Raw genomic sequence first — 22193 nt, 5'->3', positions numbered from 1 at the left:
AAAAGGTGAGTGTATTTTTATAGTTCAGGAATTTTCTTTTGATGAGCAGATAAAACCCCAATTAGCCACAGTTCAATGTAGATGAAGAACATTTGCCCACAGGGGGGGAAAAGTCATTAAAGGAAGAAGAATCCATCCTAAGAGACTAGAGAAAGAAGAGACTGCACAGCAGGACATATATAGAGGCTTGTATTTAAGCGCATGTAACTGAACTGAATGCATACCTTGTTTATCCCCACCTCCATTGCCCTCTCCTCCCTATGTTGCTTTGCCTCAAATGTTAGATGTAATAGGGCTGCCAACTCCAGGTTGGGAAATTCCTGGGGCAGGGGGAGGGAAGGGAGCTCAGCGTGGATATGATGCCATAGAGTGTACCCTCAAAAGCTGCCATTTTCTGCAGGGGAACTGGTCTCTGTAGTTGGAAGATCGATTGAAATTAAGTGCTTGCTGGGGATGGTGGATCCCCCACCCCTGGCTCCCATTGCCCATTGGAATTCTGAGAGCCAGAGGGAGGGGAAAAATTAACTGTTGCCTGGTGATGGTCACCTCTCCAGGAATCACCAGAAGCTCTAGGATTTCACTGGTGATTCTGAGAGAGGTGTGATGTCACTTCCAGGTTTGCCTGAGAAGTGATATCATGCTGGCATTTGATGGCCCTGCCCTCTCCCCATCCTCATGTGTCGCAAGCCTAGTTGCAATTTCAGGAGAATTCCAGGTGTCACCTGAAGGCTGGAAACCATAAATTATAAATTTGTTGGGGGGGGAAATCACCAGTCTTTTCTTTAATGACAGCTACTTATGGCGGGCAGAGGTTTGAATTAATTTAATTTTTTAATTTGAATTATTTTATTTATTCATTTATTTTATCAAATTTATATCCTCCTGTCCTCCCCATGAACAAGCTCAAGGCGGCTCACATCCATAATGAATACAAAGTTAAGACACAATTACAGTGCTTATCTTGCATACATTTTAGCTCTCCATAGAAATTGTAGTGTACTGGGAGCTTCAAGCAAAAAGGCATTCGTAGCAAGGTTCCATACAGCTGCGTTCCAATTGGCTGTGTTGTTGAGCCAGCCAATCAGGATTCCCCTACAGACTAATGAACTAGCAAATAGGGTTTCTGGATACCGGGTGTTTGCTATTGGTTGAGTTTAAGTGTGGGCATGTTTCTGGAGTTGAGTGTTCTATAACTGCTGTTTTGATGTTTGTGCTTTGAGTGGTGATGTTCCTGTTAATAAAAGAGTTATTGGAAATCACTTGAACTATTGTACCCACTACCATAATGGTCTTCTTAACCCTGCAGTTCATTGCCTTTGTAACCTACTGGGGAAAGCAAGGTGCTGTCAGGTGCTTGTAATTACCTGTCATGCCCACACTCAGTACTACTGTGGTGATTGTGGTCTGATACTTCTTATGCTTTATATTATGGTTAAATGCTGAAAGTGTATTTCACTTGAACTGCAGATGTTGCTAGCCTTGCCTCCCAGACCTGCGATGGGAAACTATGCAGAGGAAGTGTTTGTTCTCGCTGTTATCTGTACACTCCTTTGAACTACACCAGAAACTGTTCTCTTTATTCTGGGAAGAGACACTGGCATGACCTTGAACACCCCAATCCATCCTGCCTGCTGTTTTCCCGCCTAGCTGCTTTCTCACTAATGCTAGATGATGTTAGACTTGGGCGGGGGAGCTTAGAAGTCGCTCATGCTTTTAGAATCTATATCTGCTCGGTGTTTACATGTAACCATTATTCCTGGAAGATAGAGTAAGATCATGATACTAGTGGCTTATCAATAAAGATACTTTAACAGCTCACAATGAAGACCTATTGAGAGTTACTTGGCAGATCTTTACAGATGCCCCTTGCAAGTCCCCACTGGGCAACTGAGCCCAGCCTGGCAGCAGGTACTGCCCAACTGGGCCATAGTTTTCCGAGGTAGAGGCTGCCAGGGGAAGGAAGGAGGGAAAGCTGGTAGGTGTGAAAGTGAGAAGAAAAAAGGAAAAGGAGAGCTGTGGGACTGTCTAGCACTGTGGTGTTGTCTAGTAACCAAGGCAGTAGAAACTGGGCCTGATCAACTCCTGCCTGACTATAGGGTCACCAGCTCTGGGTTGGGAAATTCCTGGAGATTTTAGGGGTAGAACCTGGGGAGGGTGGAATCTGGGTTGGGTTGAGTTTTGGGAGGGACTAGGGTTGCCAGGTATCTCTGGCAACCAGTGGGAGGAGGGCGGTACTTACTGGCCTTCAATCTTTTCACATGTACAGTGTGTACATGTGTACTCACTCTCCCAGCCAGAGTGTGATGACATCTCTTCCAGAAGTAGGGTTGCCAAGTCCCTGGGGGCCAAATCGGGAGATAGGAGTGTGGGGGGTAACTTATCTTGTTCAAAATAGAAAAGATTCCAGTAGCACCTTTAAGACTAACCAACTTTACTGTAGCATAAGCTTTCAAGAACCACAGTTCTCTTTGTCAGATGCTTGTACACACACTCCAGAGCACCCCTAATGTTTTGCCAGGTACGACGCCATTTTCAGCATGACACAAGCATGTGCAGGGGTGCTCCGGAGCATGTGGGAGCATACTTCATGCCCCACCAGCCAGGTGAGAGGTGGCATAGGGTGGAGGTTGGGGACGGGGATCCCCAGCCCTCATTGGGAGACTAGCAAGTTTTATCTAGAAGTGATGGCATTGCACTTGCCACAGGTGTGCCCCTGCATTTTGTTCAGGGCAGATTCTTTAAGCCTGTTTGCGGCTGAAATCAGCCCTTGTGTGAAGTGCTGCAGCACTTCCATGGTCAATGTGATGACATCACTTTCAGAACTGATGTCACCACTCTGGCCAGGAGCACATGTGCCTTCTATTTACTTGGGTTGTATGACAGTGGTGGGCAATCGTTGGGTAGTTTCCCATCTCCTGCCAATCACCTGTGATTGGTGGAAGTTTGCCTGCCAACAGTGGGAACCTGTGAAACCTACGAAGGACCTTAGTGGTGTATAAGGGAGAGAAAGGGAGACTGTATAAGGGAGACTGTGAAAAAAGAGGAAGAGTAAAAACTGGGATGAGGAGAAAAAACTAAGACTGCGGGGTTGGGAGAGAAAGGACTCTGGGTTGGGAAATTCTTGGAGATTTGGTGGAGTCTGGTGGTCCTTAGAAGGATATAATGTTATAGAGTCCACCCTCCCAAAATTGGCATTTTTCTCCAGGACAACTGATCTCTGTAGTCTTTCAGCCAGAATTCTAAGAGGTTGGCAACCATAGGAAAAAAAACACTATTAAGAGAGGGTGAAAATTAATGGTGCAGGGAAGACAGAGCTGGGGGCAGTGTGGAGGGTAGGATTTGCCTCCCCTGTGAGTTCCGGAGGTTCCCAGCTTGTATAAAATAACCTTCTGCAGACATGACATTTCAATATGGCAACACTAAATAATGCTGATCAATTCAGTAGACAAAGGCTGCTGATATTCAGGAATGGAAATGTTTGTGATCATGAATCATTCCATCCCTGTATCTTAATGCATGCAATTTACTATTCCCGTTCTTAGTTATTCATCACCTCTCCCCCCTCAAGGACAAACGGAGGAAGATCTTCAATTACTCATATTTATGATATGGACTTATATGCCAACTTCCAATGTTTACGTCTCTTCTCAAATATTAACTGACCCTCTACAATCTCTGTGAGTTGATACAATAGCAAAACAATGCCTTAAAATAAGGTATAGGCATCTGACTGCTATGCCATCACTCAAATCTCCAGCATTCTACAGTAGTTTCAATATTTGTATGCAAAAAAAGGAATGTTCTTAGAACCACGCTTAAGGACAGAGCGATCCAAAGCACACTAAATTTCAAGACCTTCATCCATTCCCTATAAATACCTCCACTGTTTGCCTCCAATTAGTCTGTATAACCCAAATCACAAACAAGTGGGTGCATCATAGAGCAAAACAGACTATGAGCCAATACCTGCAATGGCAGTCTTGATAGATGGGAGAATTTTAATTCGAGATTTGTGAGTGACTGATCAATATATCCCACAAGGATCTGAAAGTGCATCAGCATCTAAAAACATATGCTCCACACAGTGGGGCAGGGGGAGGATCCTTGTAAATGGCAACCATATTTTCATAATGAAAAGTGGTTATCCTTTCAGCTGTATATATTACTTTCTTTACACAATGTGACCCAGCATATGAAAATGAAGCCAATAAGTTCTTTCTCCTTTCTGGGCTTTCTGATATAGGTTCAGGTCATATAACTCAGAACAACAAAGTTAAATTTTAAAAGTGATGAGAGAATTGAGACCTTTAATTTTTTTTTTTTAGTAAATGACATAAAACAAAGACTGTAAGAACCAACTTGTGAACAGTCAAAATCAATTTTAACCTAAATTTAGTTATTTAGTTATATAGCCAGAAGAGTATTCACATTACAAGCTAATATATTTTGTTTGCTAAAACTACAGTTGAATCCTGGATTATTATTTCAAACTCTAACAGTGCGATCCTAAACAGAGTTAAACCAGTGTAAACCCATTGATTTCAATGATCTTATACTGGAGAAAGTCCTCTTAGGATTGCACTATAAATTGCTACAAATATGAAGGGAAGTGGCTTCTCTCAAACTATATTGATGCAATCAGACTGATGGTTTTGAAAGCAAAATCTGTGTGTACACATATACACAAACCTTGTTATAATCAGCAACCTGACATGTTGTTAAACTGCATATTCAGGTCCAATTCATACAATCCTTTCGTGTAATAAAATACTTGTCCCTTTTACTTGTTACAAGCAAAGATCATTAATACTTGTTGCACATATAGGCAGATGGAGTTGTACAGTTTGTCACATAGATACTAACCAAGAGACCCTGTCAAATAAGGCACAAAAGGGCTGGGGAGACTTTTATCAGGATGTAAACATGTTCTTCACCATGCCACCATGGCTGTTCTAAAACACTGAGAAAGTAGAAGTCTAGGAGATATTCAGATTATCATAAAAGATTATCATAAAATCAAAAAGACTTCAGAGTAAGGCAAAAATAATTCTCCAGGTATACTGGTCCATAGCTTTGCTGTCACTAACCAAAAGTTCTTACATCAAGCATACATTTCTTACCCAAAGCATATATAGCATGTCTTACCAAAGTAACATGCTTTAGTTGAGTGAGCTAGAAAAAGTCACCATCCATGCTACTTTTCAGTGGTGTACAGGGTTGCTTTGCTGAACCTGGCAACTTGGGGGGGGGGGCTGGGGGCAAGGGGACATGCATGTGACACTGGGCATCACTTCATCACTTCTGGATATAACCTGTAAATGATAAATGGTAGCTCTAGGAATCTCCAGAAACTCTGTGGTAAAGCTACAGTATCTGGATATTCCTCGAGCTATCCATTGTCACTTCTGAGTACAACCCCATCAATGTTGGTAAAAGCACAGTTTTTAATTTTATTTTTTTAGCAAGAGGCCTGGCAAATCCAGTGGTTTGGTACCTGGAAATGTTTGTACATCCATGCTGAGTGAGAAGTAGCTGTGGCATACAGATAACAACTCATGTGGTGTAGCAGCTAAGGGAATGAAGTTTGATCTAGAAGACTTGAGTCCCAATTATAATTTTGCCTCTGCCACAAATTCACTAGGTAGTCTTAGACTTCAAGTCAAGATTAAACCACAACAGAGACCAAACAGCCTGAGAGCAGCTATTTCTGGCAGAACACCAGGCCATGTTCTTCATTCTTTGCAAACCATATGGCCTTCTTGGGCATGGCAGGATTGTTTAACATTTATTTGACTTACATTTTGGTCTTCTTTAAGCAAATGATCCCAACGCCATTTGGGTAATCTAGGAGTCAGAAGTACCTGCACCTGGGGAGTATGAGTTCCTGAAATTCCCTCTGGCAGTGTTTTTTTCCAGGATCAGACTGGGAAGTGAAAATGGCCCTGGAGCAAGCCAATTTGAGCAGCTCCTGTGGTACTACAAGTCAATATTGCAGGGACCATTCAGATCAGCTGCACCAACAATGGGCATTAGCTCACCTATTGCTTACTCCCCCAAACATGCAGCTGTGTAAGACAAGACAATCTGTGAGGTGATACCAATTGTCATTGCTGATGAAAGGTCTGAGACAATGGACCTCTGAGGCATTGATAATAAAATTTCTGTGCTTTGCTCCTGTACACCAGGGCAATGGCCCAACCAGGAAATGTCCTTGCAGGTTAAAAGGCTAGTCTGCGCCTGGTTTTACCATGTGATCTATGAGGTTATAAATCTGGAGTCATCTCAGTTACCTTAATAGTGCTTAGTAAGTGTATACTCCTAACATTAAGTTTGCGAGCAAGCCACTTGCACTCCCCTGCAATACAGGGATTACAACATTGTCTTACTTTACAGGACTGTTGCAAGAACTACAAAAAGACAATGTGTATAAAGCACTTTGAACAGTGAAAGCACTATTTAAAGTTAGGTATTATTATAAGGAGGTCACTTTTAGTTTGTCAAACTTATGTGGTCTATTGCCCTCCAAAATATTTCTGTCAAGTTTGGAGGCAGAAGTCTCAACAATAATCCAGTGTAGAGGGCCTAAAAATATTTCCTTAACATTCTGCAAGGGTTACAGGGTGTCTTACACCTTAACTAAACTCCAGCCCAGTCTTTTAAATACTTTGGTGTTATTTAAGGTCAGTGCAGTCTTTACCAAATTTAGAACGTTCTATTGGCAACCAAAGACATCAAGCCATGGACAGTCAGTTTAACTGTCACCTGACTCAGGTTCTTGCCCAGTCTATTCCTAAACTATAATCATCAGACTGAATTTATTTTCAGTAGCTGTCCTAGAGAATTTGTTTTTAATTCGGAGCTATTTGGTATGGATCCCAAACAATGAGATCATTCTTATGCGTTAGTTTGAAATATCGCATCTTCAAAAGTTCCATTTATCACTCAGTAGCAAAAAGGTTCCCATAAAACACTAAAGAAAACTATGTCCATCCTGTTATATTTACCAAATGCAAAAAAACAAACCTATACATAGAATAGGCAGATACTTATAAATCTATTTCAAAATGCAAGCCACTTTTAAACTCATCTGCCAGCCTAAAATCTGCAAAACTCTCATGTTATTATATAAAACCTTCTCCTGGGAATCATTTACCACGAAGCTAATTTCACATCTCATTTATTATCAGAATGAGGATAAATAGGCCTCATTTCTTCAGCTCTAAGAACTTTGCAGATCTAGTATGAATGAAAATAAAGTTAAGATATAGTTGGTGAAAAGAAAGTTTACATTTTTTGTAAGATGAAAATGAACTATGTTATAAAGAACAGAAGGCTCCAGTTATGTTTATTTAAAGATTGTGCTTGATGCTAGGGTTGCCAGATGAGGTCTGGAATAATACTAGATTCCAGGGAGAGGGGGGTGGCACTTATAGGTTTTTTCTATTCATTCAACTGCTCCCATTCCAGTGCGATGACATCATACCTGAAGTGATGTCATTGTACCGACCCTACAGGCACCCAGGCTGGCGGGCCACTCCTGGGTGGTGCTGTGCAGCAGCAGAAGGCTAGATGCCCAGGGTGACTGGCAACTCCCCAATGGCGCTGTGAAGCCGCAGAAGGCTGGGTGGGTGGGTTGGCTGACTGGCCACTCCTGCTGGTGCTGTGCAAGAGGCTGGGCTCCCGGGCTGGCTGGCCACTCCTGGGTGGTGCTGCACAGCTGCAGGAGGCCAGGTGGGCAGGCTGGCCATTCTTGATGTGCTGCACAGGAGGTAGGCACCTAGGTTGGCTAGCTATTTCCCTAGGCTGGCGGTGGCATTCAGGATGTTGAGCGGCCAGGCTGGACAGGCAAGCTGCCTGGAAGCGGGGTTAGGGAGGTGGAGCTGGAAGCAGTACCAGGTGTCTGGTATTTGGAGAACATTATCTTCAGACAGTCTACAAAAATCCTGGACTGTCCAGTTGAAAACCAGATACCTGACAACTAGAGGTGGGCACGAACCGAAATATAAATCGAAGTTCATCATGAACTGGGCCGGTTCATGGTTTGTGAACTGGCAGTTTGTGGGAGCTCTTCTCTCACGAACCGTTATGAATTTTAGCCTGGTTTGTTTGGTTAGTATTTCGGTTCGTCACTGCAGACAGCCTGGCACCAATCAATCAGTTTCCTAAGCAACAGGGGGAATGGGCTTTCTGCAGACCTGCTGACCTGGAAGAGACTTTTTCACAAACTGAACAAACCAGTTCGCGAACTGGGGCAAGTTTGTGAAAGTTCGTGGTTCGTGAAATGCGATAAACCACGAACCGCACGGTTTGGAATTTTCCCGGTTCGTGCCCATCTCTACTGACAACTGTACTTGTTGCTCTCACTAAAGGAGTTTCAGTAAGAACAAAAAGCTATAGAAAAATAGGCCTTTATAATCCCTGTTTCTATCATGGCAATTCCTAACACTGGACAAAGTCCACTCATATTCTTCCCAGTTCCTGCGCACTTCCCAGTCACTGTATTCTTTATTTTATTTTATTTTCATGGACACATGCTATGGGACAGAGCTACGAGATATAGTTCTGGTGGCTTTAGTTGATGCTGTCCATCTGCATGTAGACAAAGGGCATGCCTGTTTGCTGTTCCTCCTCAATCTATCTGCAGCCTTTGATATAGTTGACCATACTATCTTGTTGAGGCATTTGGAGGCAGAAGTGGGTATCAAAGGATATACCTTGGACTGGTTTAAATTGTTTCTCATGGATTGGACTCAGTGGGTTGCTGCGAGAGTCCAGCTGTCTCCAGAGTGGGAATTAGCATGCGTGGTAACGCAGGGTGCTATTTTATCCCCAGTGTTATTTGAACTCTATGTAAAGCCTTTAAGAGATATCATTTGTAGCAATGGAATTGGATGCCATCAATATGCAGATGACACCCAGCTCTGTACATCTCACTATCCAAATCACTGCAGAATGCAGTAGAGACCTTGGGTCACTGCCTGACAGCTGTGGTCAAATGGCTGAAAGTGAACAAATTGAAACTGTACCCAGACTGGATGGAAGTAATGGCAGTTGGGAAGGCAGAAATCTTGAAAGGCCGTTGTGCTCCTCATGTTTAACTGAGTTTGACCCTCATAGACTCAGTTAAGAGCCTATTGGATCCAGTGCTACTACTAGAAAAGCAAGTTAAGAAAGCTGCAAAAAATGCTTTCGACAAACTCAGCAGTGGCAGAGAGGGTAATTATGATTCTGATATGGAAGAGAAAACATATCTAAGACATGTGGAATCTCCATTGACAGTGGGAGTTTAGTAACTTTAGCACCAACAAGATAATAACCATGCTGCAATTTCCTAGTGTGGAAACAGCCTAACATGATAAAAGAAATACAGGACAGAAAGGCAATACAATAAAATTAATTATTTAAAGCCATTGAGGGAAAAAATAAAGTTTTAAAATATGCATAGCTGTAATATGGTCCAGATCAACAGCGACTAAAATTCTTCCTGCGGCATTCTGTGGGACTGGACCGTCCCATCAGACTGTAGTCTTGCAAATAATCATTCACCCTATTTTCAAGTAGCATGGAGCTTCCATGATGTGTACATGAAAATCATATAGATTCTTTTAAAGACTCCACATTAGCAAGCAGAAACAAAATCCAAATTAAATACATTGCAGGCATGACATGAAGTCCCCATTCAGATGTATGGAGTCAGGGGAGGGGTCTTTAAAGTTAAGTTTAAGGTAATGTAAGGAGAAGCTGGACTAAAGATCCAATGGCAAAGTTTTAAAAAGGTTTAAAATAAAAAAGCAACAAGTCATTACCACTATTGAAAAAAAAATCTGGAAGATCCATTCATGGATCATTCAGTGTCATGTCTGTTTTTCCCCTTATAGCCCTAGAATTTTCAGGGAAATTTCTCTGAGAATTGTTTAAAATAGGGAAACATCCACAGATTGCATCAGTGTAAATTGGTGGTGGCGGTGGGGAGGAAAATATCTTAATCTCTATCAAAGTATAATAAATCAAAGTATAGTGAATCTGCTATCATATGCTATAAGACATCCTATGGCTAGAACTATTTGAGGCCGAAGAATGGTAAACTTAGGGACCTGTCTTTCTTTTAAATAACATAAGAGCCATGAGATGAAAAATGAGATATGATCTAAGCAAATATGATGAAAAGTAAAGCAATTAATTTTAATTCAGTGTTTCAAAGTTAAGAGTGTTGACTTTAGAGTCAACATAATTTTTTATCAGGTTTTCGATGATGCCAAAAACAAAGCCAATTTTTCATTTTAACACAGTAGCCGCTGTATTAGAGTCTTTTGTATTAGAACTAATTAGAAATGGACTTCTTCTGCCACAGTTTGGGTAATAATTTTAAAAGGGTTTTGTTGAACTCATTACATATTGTGGCAGAGATGACTCTCTCAATGCCCCCATTTTACTGGCAGTCCTCAGATGTGTGCCTAACATCAGAGTGCCTTAATTGGTATCCTAGGGCTCTCAACTTGGGCATTGCTTTTCTCACTATATGCTTAAAGGCTTTTTGCTTATTGTACAAAAGTTAGAAAAAAACACAAAATATCTGAAAAAAGTACTATAAAAAGAAATGCCATACTCCATCCTGAGTGAAAATTGCATCCGGTATTGATTTTCCACTGAGAACAAAAACTGTATATATCATCAATGTAAGTGAACATCACTGGCCAGTACAGCTATTTCAAACATCTTTTATATGGAAAACAGGAAACTGCATTGCTACAGGCTAATTCTACAGGCTCGGATCAGGCAACAAGATAGATAGCTATTAGGGATCAAAATAACTGTAACTACCCTTAACAATTTAAGGGACAGGGAATAAATTCTGAGGTCCAGTTCACACAATACATTTTTTTTGTCCATAAAAGCAATTCAGACTATGTCTAGCATCGGGTGATCATGGATATGGCAGGCAACAATTTCAGGAAGAACCGGAAAAGGTGTTTCTTCATTCATGGGAATTATTGTTATTCACATCAATTCACACATCACGTTTTTCTACACGGCATGCTGAATGTATAATACCTCCTTTCAGTGTTAGTTTTTCTAACATAATTTACATACCACTTTTAGCTGGACTTTTGGGTGTTATCATAGTGGCTAAAAAGCAACTGAACTGTGAATCGGGAAGCCAACTTACCTATGCTTTTAATTCATTGTGTAGCTGTAAGCAAGCTGCCATCTTTCTTTCCAAAAGTGCCATCTTAAGCAGTGTTACACTACTGACCACATGGGACTTAATCTGACCTCATTTACTTGGCTGTTGTGAAACAGTCTTACAGCATTGCGCAACATATATCAGAAATTAGACATTGTCAGAGTTTTCTAAAATTACAGCTGGAGGGCAGAAGTCAGTATCCCACAATCTACAATATAGATCTACAATAAAGAAAGCAGTAGTTAGCTATTCCAACATACATTGATGCTGTTGGTTGGGTCTGGAGCTGCTTGGCCACATCTGAACTGACTTAGAATTGCTCAGCTTAGCATGTCCAGATGTTTAAAGGCCCAGTCTGCACCTGTGGCTACCAAGCTCTATGGTAATAAGTGTAGAAGTTTGAAATCTAAGCCATTTTGATATCGTATGTAGAAGCTTGTGTTTGAATGCACAAAAGCTCCAGTTAAGGGCATTTGAAAGTTTTCATATCTGCTAATCATTTAGGAAATGGCTACTATGAAGTTCCCTCATCCTTACACCACAGAAATGACACCTGAGGCATTTTTAAAATTCCAAAAATAACTAAGTTGTTTATTTACATTAGAAGAGAAAGGTTGGATGAAGTTGGGGGTTGGGAATTTCTGACGTAAAATTCAGAACATGTATAGACTTCTGTTCTTATGCTCTTTGCTGTTACTTAAGGCTTATGTTTTGAGGCTTTGGTTCCGTTGTTTTCCCCCAAGCAATCTAGTATACTTTCTTTCAGTATTCTCTTTCTCTCCTGAGGTTAGGAAGGCTTGTCCCCGCTTTCTAGTACCCAAAGCCTTCTCTCTTCATACACCAGTGCTTTCCTTAAGTCATTAACTAAATCTGAAGGTCTCCACAAACAGTTTCCAATGACACCCAAACAGGATCTTTCGACTTTCCAGACCTATTTCCCTGTTTGACTGGGTAGGGAAAATCACCACTCCTTTTCTTTGGCCCATTTGGAGTCTGCACCTACTTCCCAAACATCCTTGTCAATTTTCCCAGTTTTCCTGCTGGTGATGAAACTGCTCTCCATGAGGACTCTGTCTCTCAACTCCTTCACACTGGCTCTCTCTCTCTGCTAGGACTGAAAAAAGACCATCCTCTTTCCTGCCCTGGCTTCCCAAACTGAAGCCTTGGAGAAGCCTGCTCAAAGCTTTCTGATTCTGAGAGGGAGTAATTCTTAACAGTCTTGCAAATGTATGTGTACTAGAGATGGGCACAAACTGAAATATGAACCAAAGTTGGTGACGAACTGGGCCAGTTCATGATTTGCGAATCAGTGGTTCATCAGAGCCCATTTCTCACGAACCACCATGAACTTTAGGCTGGTTTGTTTGGTTCATTTTTTGGTTCATCACTGCAGACAGCCTGGCACCGATCAATCAGTTTCCTAGGCAACAGGGGGGTGGGGGGTGGATTGTATCTGCACAGTTCATTTTTTTTGTAGTTCGTGCCCATCTCTAATGTGTACAGCCCTTCCAGGCTTCTTTAAGACATGCAGACCATCATAGCTACATATTTTGAAAAAAACAGGGTAACCTCTTCCTCATCCTAAATACCCATTTGACCCAGAAATAGGTACGGAGAAAAATATCACCATTCTCTAAGCACAAAAACTTCAAAGAGAGACTCCATTAAGAAGGACTTAATAAGGGCTTGGGAATTCACCATCATAACAGGTCTTAAGCTACACAACAAAACTGAGAAGATTTCTAATTACTGGTTTTGTGAATGTTCTCTGTACTTTTCTTGATTGCAGTTACATCTCATCCTCTATTTCCTGCATTTTATGCCCCTTTGATCCTGCTCTTTATAATTATTTTGGTTTGATTATTTACTTCATTAATACCACACCTCTTTCCCCAATGGGGACACAAAACATCTTACATAATTCTCCTCTCCTTCATTTCATCCTCACAAAACCCTTGTGAGGTAGGCTAGGCTGAGAGTGTGTGAGTGGCCCAAGGTCACTCAGCAAGCTTCCATGCCAGAGTGAGGATTTGAACATGGGTCTTCCAGGTCCTAGTCCAATAATCTAACCACTACACCATGCTATAACTATATATAATGTGGACCAACAACATAAATCTGGTAAAGTACTCTCTACTTCACAAAAGCTTATGTTAAAATAAGAATTTGTTAATCTGGAGTCCATGACCCCTCTTTTATTTTTGTTACAACAGGCTAAAATGGCTACTCCTCTAGAACAGCAAATTCTAGCAGAATATAAAATCCTATTTATTTATTTAGGTCAAAATGATACCTTTTGAAGCTGTACTTCAGCCAAGGGTGTCTGAATAGGATTTACTTAAGAAAGAGAACTGTTTCAAAGATCATGTGATCAAGCTTCCCTTATTGTTTATAAAAACGATGAAAAAAACCTTATGTTCTCTCTCATTCTTCCATTCCTCTCTAAGCATGCAGATCAAAGACTAAAATGACCATACAATGACCATACCTGAAATGGCTCAGAACTCATAATGTAAAGGATTTTCCGTATCCATCTGTTCCCTTGATTACCAAATGTTTGCCACAGCAGATGTCCTCTTGTGTTGCTCGCTGTTCTCTGGAAAACTGCCAGTCTGTAAATATGTTTTCCAAACATATGATAATGGAAGCGAAAAATGCAGCTTTTGTTGTACTGTGCAAAGGTAGAATTAAAGACTGGGCTCAGTAGAGCAGCTCTGTTTTGGAACTCTTGTGGCTCTGAAGACTCTATGTACAGGTAGTGCCCTTTGACTGTTCCCAGAGTATGATCTTTCATTGGTCCTGTGTTCAGAGTAGGAGTTGGTCCTTGGTTCCTAGTCCAGTCAAAGTCATCATCTATATCTTGTTCCCAACTGCAGAGTCCAACCTCAAAGTTGCACTGCAGCCCAGCTACTGAAACCAGGGAATTAAAAACAGCCATGTTACTGAATTCAATCATCATCAAGTTTAAACTGGATTATACAAGAATAAAAGAAACTGATCCTTTCCATGGAGATTTTAGGCTGTAGAAGCTTTAGCCAATAGGTGTTATGTTTTAGTACTCAAAAGACAACATACGTTCCGATTTTGTTTCTTTTTTCAAAATGCCACATGGCACAGCAGCACTGAGGGGCATGTAAAGGACTAGTGGCTTTCCATACTTATTGTATAGCAGGCCAATTTGGCTGAGTAGTGTATGTGATTTATATTCCTTCCCTACATTTGGGAACTCAGGAAAGAATTTCATACTTTTGGGGAGGAAAACATTCCTCTATAACTCTGTTCTCCCTGCTTTCCAATCCCCATGACACAAAACATAAACATGGTGCTTAAACTGTAGATTGGGGAAAGAACAAGCGGCAGTGGGTGAAAAAAGAAGTAAACTAACATGTTTTGAGAAAGTTTCCCTCCCCAAAGACTTCCTTTTTTGCACTGAACATTTTTGTTAGAAAACATTCAGGATAACTTTTTTAAAAGCTACCATAGCAGAAAGCTACCATAGCAGATGGCTTTGGCCATCAGTATTTCTTCGCTATAAAGTCCCATTTGCAGTTAGAAGTTCAGCATAGAATGTTTAATGTACTTTGAAATTCTTCCACAGGGGAATTTTGAAAACAGACACATAGAACTGATAGTCCCTACATCACTGTTCTACCTCACCAAAAGGAGACGTTATATGTTTCTGTTACATGTGTCTGTTACGTGTAAATTATAAAAATTCTCCAGAACAAGAATATTGAAAGGCATCAAGAATTTTGTGTTCCAGGAATTCAGCTTTCTTTTTCACTACTTCTCAGGTGCTTTACGCCCTTTATCTTTTGGTCATAAGCTTTAGTGAACGTATTTGCTTAAGGCAGGGGTCTCCTACCAGTAGTTTGTAAGCTACAGAATAGCTCATGTAGCCTCTAGATGACCCAGGAAAAAACTGAGAAAAGATCTGCTCTATGCTTTTTTATTTAAGCTTTTATTTCATGGGATATTTTCAATGTGCTGCTTAGCTGATAGCTTCATGTCTGGAGATCTTCCAAATATTCTGTTTGTAGGACAGAATGAAACTTGGTAGTGTGGGAGGATGGATCAGGAGGGAGTAGCTCATGAATATTTTATTACTCAGAAGTAACTTTCATTAACAAAAAGTGTGGTGGTAACCTCTGATTTAAGACATGATCTTTCCTTCTTTACATTCACTGGGTTAAACCAACTGACCTGCTGTCTAAGCTATTTCAAAGATTTACATACTGGCTGAAACTTGTCCAATATTATAATTTAAGGAAAAATGATTAAATGTCTTACTGCAGTTGTCTTCATCAGATCCATCTCCACAGTTATCAACAAGATCGCACACTAATAAACTGTCTATGCAAGCTTTAGAGTCTTGGCACCAGAAACGATCAGGACTTTCACAGTTTAATGCTGGAGGTGGCAATCCACAGTTCTCAAATCTGATATCATCAATTGCTGAGATGCCATAATAAAATCCAAGGCTGACTTTATTTAGAGATAACTGAAAAGGCTGTTGGAGGCGGCCAAGCTGAATGAAAGCCTTTAGCCACTGATCTCCTTGATTGTAGTATATCCTCCAGAGGACTGTTGGATCTTTGAGTCCATCAACAAGCAGTTGCATTTCTGCTGCTCCAACTGATTCACCATAGTTGTAATACCTAACAAGAGTATGGAAGTCAGAAATTAAACTCATAAAAATTCAAGATGCAGAGGAGTTAGCCGTGTTAGTATGTAGTAGCAAAATCAAAAAGAGTCCAGTAGCACCTTTAAGACTAACCAACTTTATTGTAGCATAAGCTTTCGAGAATCACAGTTCTCTTTGTCAGATGCATCTGACGAGGAGAACTGTGATTCTCGAAAGCTTATGCTGCAATAAAGTTGCATCTGACGAAGAGAACAGTGATTCTCGAAAGCTTATGCTACAATAAAGTTGGTTAGTCTTAAAGGTGCTACTGGACTCTTTTTGATAAAAATTCAAGACTACTCGATCTATGGAATGGCTTTAAACCAAGTCGACCATTGGTCTATTCAGTTCTGTATTTTTAGACAGGGTCCAAGGATCTTTCAATGCCCTGCTACCCTAAGTCCCTTTTAACTGATGATGCAGAAAATATTTGTCATTATGTATACAAAGCACGTGCTCTACTACTGAGCAATCTGAGTCCCATTGGCTGGGATCCAGAACATAGAAACATAGAACTGGAAGGTACCTCAAGAGTCATCTAGTCAACCCCTGCACAATGCAAGAAATTCACAGCTATATCCCCCCTCCTTCCCTCCAATGACCTCTGGTCTATTCCCAGAGGAAGGCAGAAAACCAGGATCTCTGATCAACCTGGCCTGGAGGAAAATTCCTTCCTGATCCCAAAGTGGTGATTGGCATTACCCTGGGCATATAAAAAAGGGTCACAAAAGCCTAGCACCAGATTATCCCTTCATGCACTGCCTCTCCTGATCTGTGCACATATTAAATGAATCATCATAGCTGACAGGTAATCATCTAGCCTCTTAAATACCTCGAAGGACAGCCCACCACCTCTCAAAGAGCGGTCCACTGAGGAACTGCTCTATCAGGAAGTTCTTCCTAATGTTTAGCCAAAAACTATTTTGCTTTAATTTTAACCTGTTGATTCTGGTCCAACTCTCTGGGGCAATGTGTGTACATTTCATAGATTATCAATGCAATTTAGGAGGCTGTAAGTTCACCATACACTAAACTGTAACCACTAAATTACAGTATATATTCATATTTATGTGCCTATATTCATTGTTTTAAACTTTCTTTAAAATGATCAGAGATTAGCACAGTTTTAGAGAAGAAATGTTGAGATACATGAAGTTTTATCACATGGCTGGAAGTGGATCAGAGCAAGCTGGTTAGCAGTTCAGAAATGTTAGTCTGGATCCATCTCATGATCCGTTAACTAGCCTGTTCTAATCCCCTTTTTATTTCCTGCTTGGAGATCGGAGCTAATAAGAACAAACACAAATGTATCTAAGTCAAGTTAATGAAAATCAGTTGTGTAAAACTGGGAACTAATTTCCTGTGAAAAGGCCACAATAAAGTTAAAAGCCACAAAGTGAAAAAGATGTTGCTATTCATATTACTAAAATTATCATCCAGAAAAGTACATTTAGATGCTAGATATGTATTGAATGCACATTTCAACTGATTCTAGGAATTACTGTATCAGCATGTATTTAGGATATGATAAAATGAATGACCATGAAAGTATATCAGAAATAGTTAAACTGGAGCAAATGTTTAATTCAGTTTAATTAATACAGTAGTAATCCTGTGAGTCCTCCCCACTCCCCCCCTCTCTCTTGCTTTTCCTCTTTGCCTCCCACTACAAGTGCCTGTAGGCTCTTCTTTCCTTCTCTGCAACCCACTCACCTACCTTCTTCTTTTTCTGCCCCTCATTCACTTGCTCACTTTCCCCTCATTCACTTGCTCATCTTTATCTGTCCCCTTTCTCTATTTTTGCTTTTCCCCTTCCCCCTTTTTTCTCTTCCTGCTCCAGCTTGATGTTTCCTCCCACATCCTTTACCATTTTCAGTCTGCCTCTCTTCCCCATAGTGACACTAGACATGGGCACGGATCAGAATACAAAGCAAATTTTGTCATGAAAGAGGCTGTTTGTGTGTCACAAAACTGCGTTTTGTGGGGCCGTGGTTATCATGAAATTATCACAAAATTCACAACTTTTGGGCCTGTTTCATTTGCTTCATGATTTCAGACAGGCTGGCACCGATCCACTGATTCTCTAGGCAACAATGGGCCCAGACCTTTCGTTGCCATTGGAAACTCCAATCATAGCCCACTTACCCTTGATTGGCAGCTCTCCTAGCCATCTGGAGAGCTTCCATTCTGTCCTATACAGCCAGGAGCTGGGAGTCAATCCCATAGGCAACCAAGGAGGTGGGCCTTCTGTAGCCATGGGCACACCAATCTCACCCCTCCAAACCCTGTTATGCAGGTCTGTCAGCCAACCACAGACCTCCTGTTCTGCTCTATGTCAGCGTTTTTTATAAAAGGCACCTCTCTCTGCCTCGTGTTTCAGTCCCAGTAGACAGAGGGAGAAGCAGGAGGACCTGTTGCTGGGACTGGAGTAAGAGAGTGTGTGGAAGGATTTGGGATTGTGCTTTTGGCTGCTGCTGCTTTAAAAGCTCTTGGCCTTGCTGTGGGAAGGTCTTTGGGTGAGGGTGCCTCTGATCCAGCAACTTCCAGTCCCCATTTCAGTCATGCACTCTGGCAGCACTTCCCTTTCCACCTTTCCCGTTGACCTTCCCAATCAATGTACTGCAAATTGGGAGGGTGGGTGGAGTAGAGCCTGCTGAAGTCTCCCTGCAAGTTTGGCATCTCCAGGTATGAAGGGGGCCATTGAAATGCCCTAGGTTCTGATGAATCACAAAACTAACAAATCATTTTGGCAAACGTGTCAATTTCATGAATTTGCGATTTGCGATTTGTGGATTGTGATGAAACAGGAAACTCTCATTTTGGGTTCTTTCCTTCTCGTGCCCATATCTAACTGACACTATATGCCCTAATCCCTAAAAACTAACAATACCTACTTGCAAGACATTCAAAAAGCAGCCATTGCTTCTGTGAGTTAGGATTTTTAACCCTCCAGTGTGTGTGTTGTTTGTTTGTATTTACTTTTGTATTTTTTTACAAACCTGGTGCTTCCTCAGACCTACAAAACTGACTAGGGCAGGTCTCATACAAACAGAAAACCAAAAAGGATAACAAGTCCTAAGAGACCCAGATGAAATATATATTTATAAATATTATAATGGTTTTTTATTTTAATTTTTAGAAAGTACAAAGTGTGTAAACAAAGTTTATAATCCTGTTTTACATATCATTTCAAGGTCCCCCAAACAATCACAAATAGGTCAATACCATACATGTTCAATTCAATCCAAACCAATTCTTGTCAATAAGTAAGTATCACAGGTCATCAGGTAAGTATCAAAGTTTATCCAAAAATCAGTCAATTATATTTGAGCAGAATCAACAACGGGGAGAAATATCTCTGGAAAGATAGCAACAGGGAAGAATGCTCCCAGGTAGTTGGCAACAGGTGCGCAAGCCCTTAGAACATCCCATTTCGCTCCGCTTCTTCAAGTCAATCCTTACAACTGCTCATTTACTTCAGAGCCATTCCTAACATGCATTGGTATTTTTTCTGGTAATTTCCTCAGACCTACAAAACAATATCCCCTATATGTATATGGCCCCACTGTGCGGATTTTTTGATCCACACTCTGGAGCTATTGTTTAGAATGGGGAGGGTGGTGAGGGAGCTCAATGGGGCTGTAATTCCATAATGTTCACCCTCCAAAGTTGCCATGTCCTCCTGGGGAATGGATCTTATAGGCTGGAGATCAGTTGTAATTCTGGGCAAACTATAGACCCCCACCTTGATGTTGATAACCCTAGGAATAGGTATGGTCTGAGTCTGCCCAGGCACAGGCCTCATGCCCAGGAAGTGGTTCTTTTGGTTGATGGAAATTGCAAATGTGACTCTCTGTGAGCTGTAGAGTGAGCATTACACTATGCTCACTATCAATCAATGACAGCCATGTGTTTCTGTAAACTTGAAAAAATAAAACTTCATACCAGAAAGTCATGGTGCATTCTGATCCAGCCTGGCTGAATTTGTGGCTTTGCAGCTGTGCAATCTGTGAGATACTGCTGCTATTTCTCAGAATGAACATAAAATGACCTGTCAAGAGCAAAATAGAAAATGAAGTACCATTTCATGTACATGGGCAAAACAAAGGGAGGAGAGACACATGTTATGCATGCCTGTCACTCATTTAAAAGTGATCTATGCATTATTTGTAGCAAAATTACTCCCTGGGAACTTTACCTTCAGATTTGTTATAGGTATGATCCTGTGGTGGACTTTGTTTCTGGAATTGAAGAGGTAAGCCACTTCTGGAGCTCCGTACCCAGTTAAATGCATCAGCACTGACTGTTTCCTGCCAGCCACAGCTGTCAGTTTCAAAGTCACACGTAGAAGCTGAAATATCCATACAAGATTTTATATTCACTGCATCACTTTTCCCAACAGCAGCCCAATATACCTAACATCATCTCAATCAAAGTTCAGTGTACAACTTTTTAATTTCTTTTTGTTTTCATCTGTTGCCATTATGAGGCTTTTCACTCCAACCATTTTTTATATCAGTGTTGAAGATTGGTATGTTCCGCTTCCATCATTTCTACATTATATGCCATTTATAAGCAAATTGCTACAAAAATAACGTAGAAAATATGTTCACTTAAATGGGAAATTTTGCATGAGGAAACTGAGAAAATGGTACAAAAGTAAACATTCTTGCATTCAATTTGCAAAAGGAAAATGCAAAGTTGAAACAGGGGTTTTAAGTCCAGCTAGCAGGAATGAGAAAATTGAAAGCATACCTCATTATAACTCATCAATCCATACAGTGATATAAATGGACTAGATCGAACAGAAAAAAAGGCACAAGCTCCACACATCATTTATTTATTATTTATTTTGTTTACAAGAGTTATTCCCTGCCTTTCTGCCATCCTCAGAGCCATCAAAGTAGCTAACAGATTATTTCTGCTGTCAAAATGAACATATTTACCAAAGTTGAATTTTCGGTTTCAAATGTTACCAATTCATATAGATGAAAATACCGTTAAAAATGGCAGAAAACGATACATAACTTTGTATGGAGTGGGAGGAAACCAAGAATAAGATATAAAATTTTACAAAATAAAAAAAGAGGAGGCTTAGCTATACCATGTATCATCAAGCAGACACTTTAGTTTGGATATCTGATTGGATTATAAATCTAAAGAGAAGGAATATTAAATTGAAGATAACTTATACTTATGATCTATGGATCAAGAAATCATTAAAAACCATTCAAAGATAAGATGGTTCTCTTATCTTGAGAGATGGACTATTAAAAATATGGTTTCAGTGCAGAAACAAAATAAGTCCACCAACCTCGCCGCTGATATCTCCAATAGATGCCTACTGTGATGCTAGTATAAGAAATAAAATTGACTACATAAATTATGAATATATGATGGATAAACAAAGGAAAATAAAACTCTGGTAGGAAATTCAAGGTAAAGGAAAAAACATTCCGTGGTTGCTGTGTTATCAAATGGTGTCTAAAGAACAAATAGCTAAAGAAGGATGCTGGCTCAGAGAGAAAATGGCTTTTGAACAATTAATTATTGGAGACTCGAAAGTATCTATTAGGAAAAATACATAAAGTGTTATTGCAATATGACACAGAAACAGAGCAAGTAAAAATTGTATGACAAAATGGATGCAAAATTTTGGAGAAAATATATCTATGAGCCAGTGGGAAAATCTATGGACTAAATAAATCAAATGTCAAGTACTAAGGGAGAACTGGTATAAAATGTTGATCTTAGTTTTAGATCCGTTGAGTCCATGTTCCTCGGTGGACTATTAGAGTGAATAATTACTATAGCACAATGATATTGCAACTTCCAACAATGTATGGAAATAGACAGTTCTAAAAATGTAAAACTGAATTCGCTTTTTGAAATTTCAGACTCTAAATGTATTTTTGCAGGGATATCCGTGTTATTCTGACAAATCATTTCCAACTTTACTTTTAATGTGACATGTAGCTGCAACACTCTGAGAAAAATAGTCAATACAGACTCAGAGTGAAAAGTGCTTCACTTTCTGAGTGTTTCATCTTAATAAACGAACTCCCCTAATGAAATAACAGAAACCAAGTTATAATGCTATTGATGCGTACATTTAATGATCCTTAAAGCATGAGTTACAGATCAGTCTGCTTTCACTTACGGCACATGGCTTCATCGCTGCCATCTGGGCAATCAGGTGTGAAATCACAAAAATTGTCCAATGAAACACAGACTCCATTGTCACATGGCAAATATCCAGGTGGGCAATAAAGCGATAAAGAATCACTGGGTGACAATTTTGTTTCTCCTTTTAAAAATATATAA

The 22193-nt window shown here is 40.4% G+C and overlaps 1 protein-coding gene across 2 annotated transcripts in view; it reads right to left on the bottom strand.

Moving 5' to 3' along the window:
- The window catches only part of MALRD1 (MAM and LDL receptor class A domain containing 1), a 349934-nt gene that overhangs the window by 259065 nt on the left and 68676 nt on the right, over nt 1-22193 (bottom strand). For both annotated transcript variants that reach the window (XM_054992174.1, XM_054992175.1), the window contains exons 10-14: nt 22030-22176; nt 20068-20220; nt 19815-19920; nt 15476-15843; nt 13674-14095 (exon numbers count right to left, since the gene is read on the bottom strand). In XM_054992174.1, the coding sequence (XP_054848149.1) occupies nt 13674-14095; nt 15476-15843; nt 19815-19920; nt 20068-20220; nt 22030-22176 (1196 nt within the window). The remainder of the gene's footprint in view (nt 1-13673; nt 14096-15475; nt 15844-19814; nt 19921-20067; nt 20221-22029; nt 22177-22193) is intronic.

Source organism: Eublepharis macularius, chromosome 11 (genome assembly GCF_028583425.1).
Source record: "Eublepharis macularius isolate TG4126 chromosome 11, MPM_Emac_v1.0, whole genome shotgun sequence".
Classification (NCBI taxonomy): Eukaryota; Metazoa; Chordata; class Lepidosauria; order Squamata; family Eublepharidae; genus Eublepharis; species Eublepharis macularius.
This window is presented reverse-complemented; position numbering and strand designations above follow the sequence as displayed.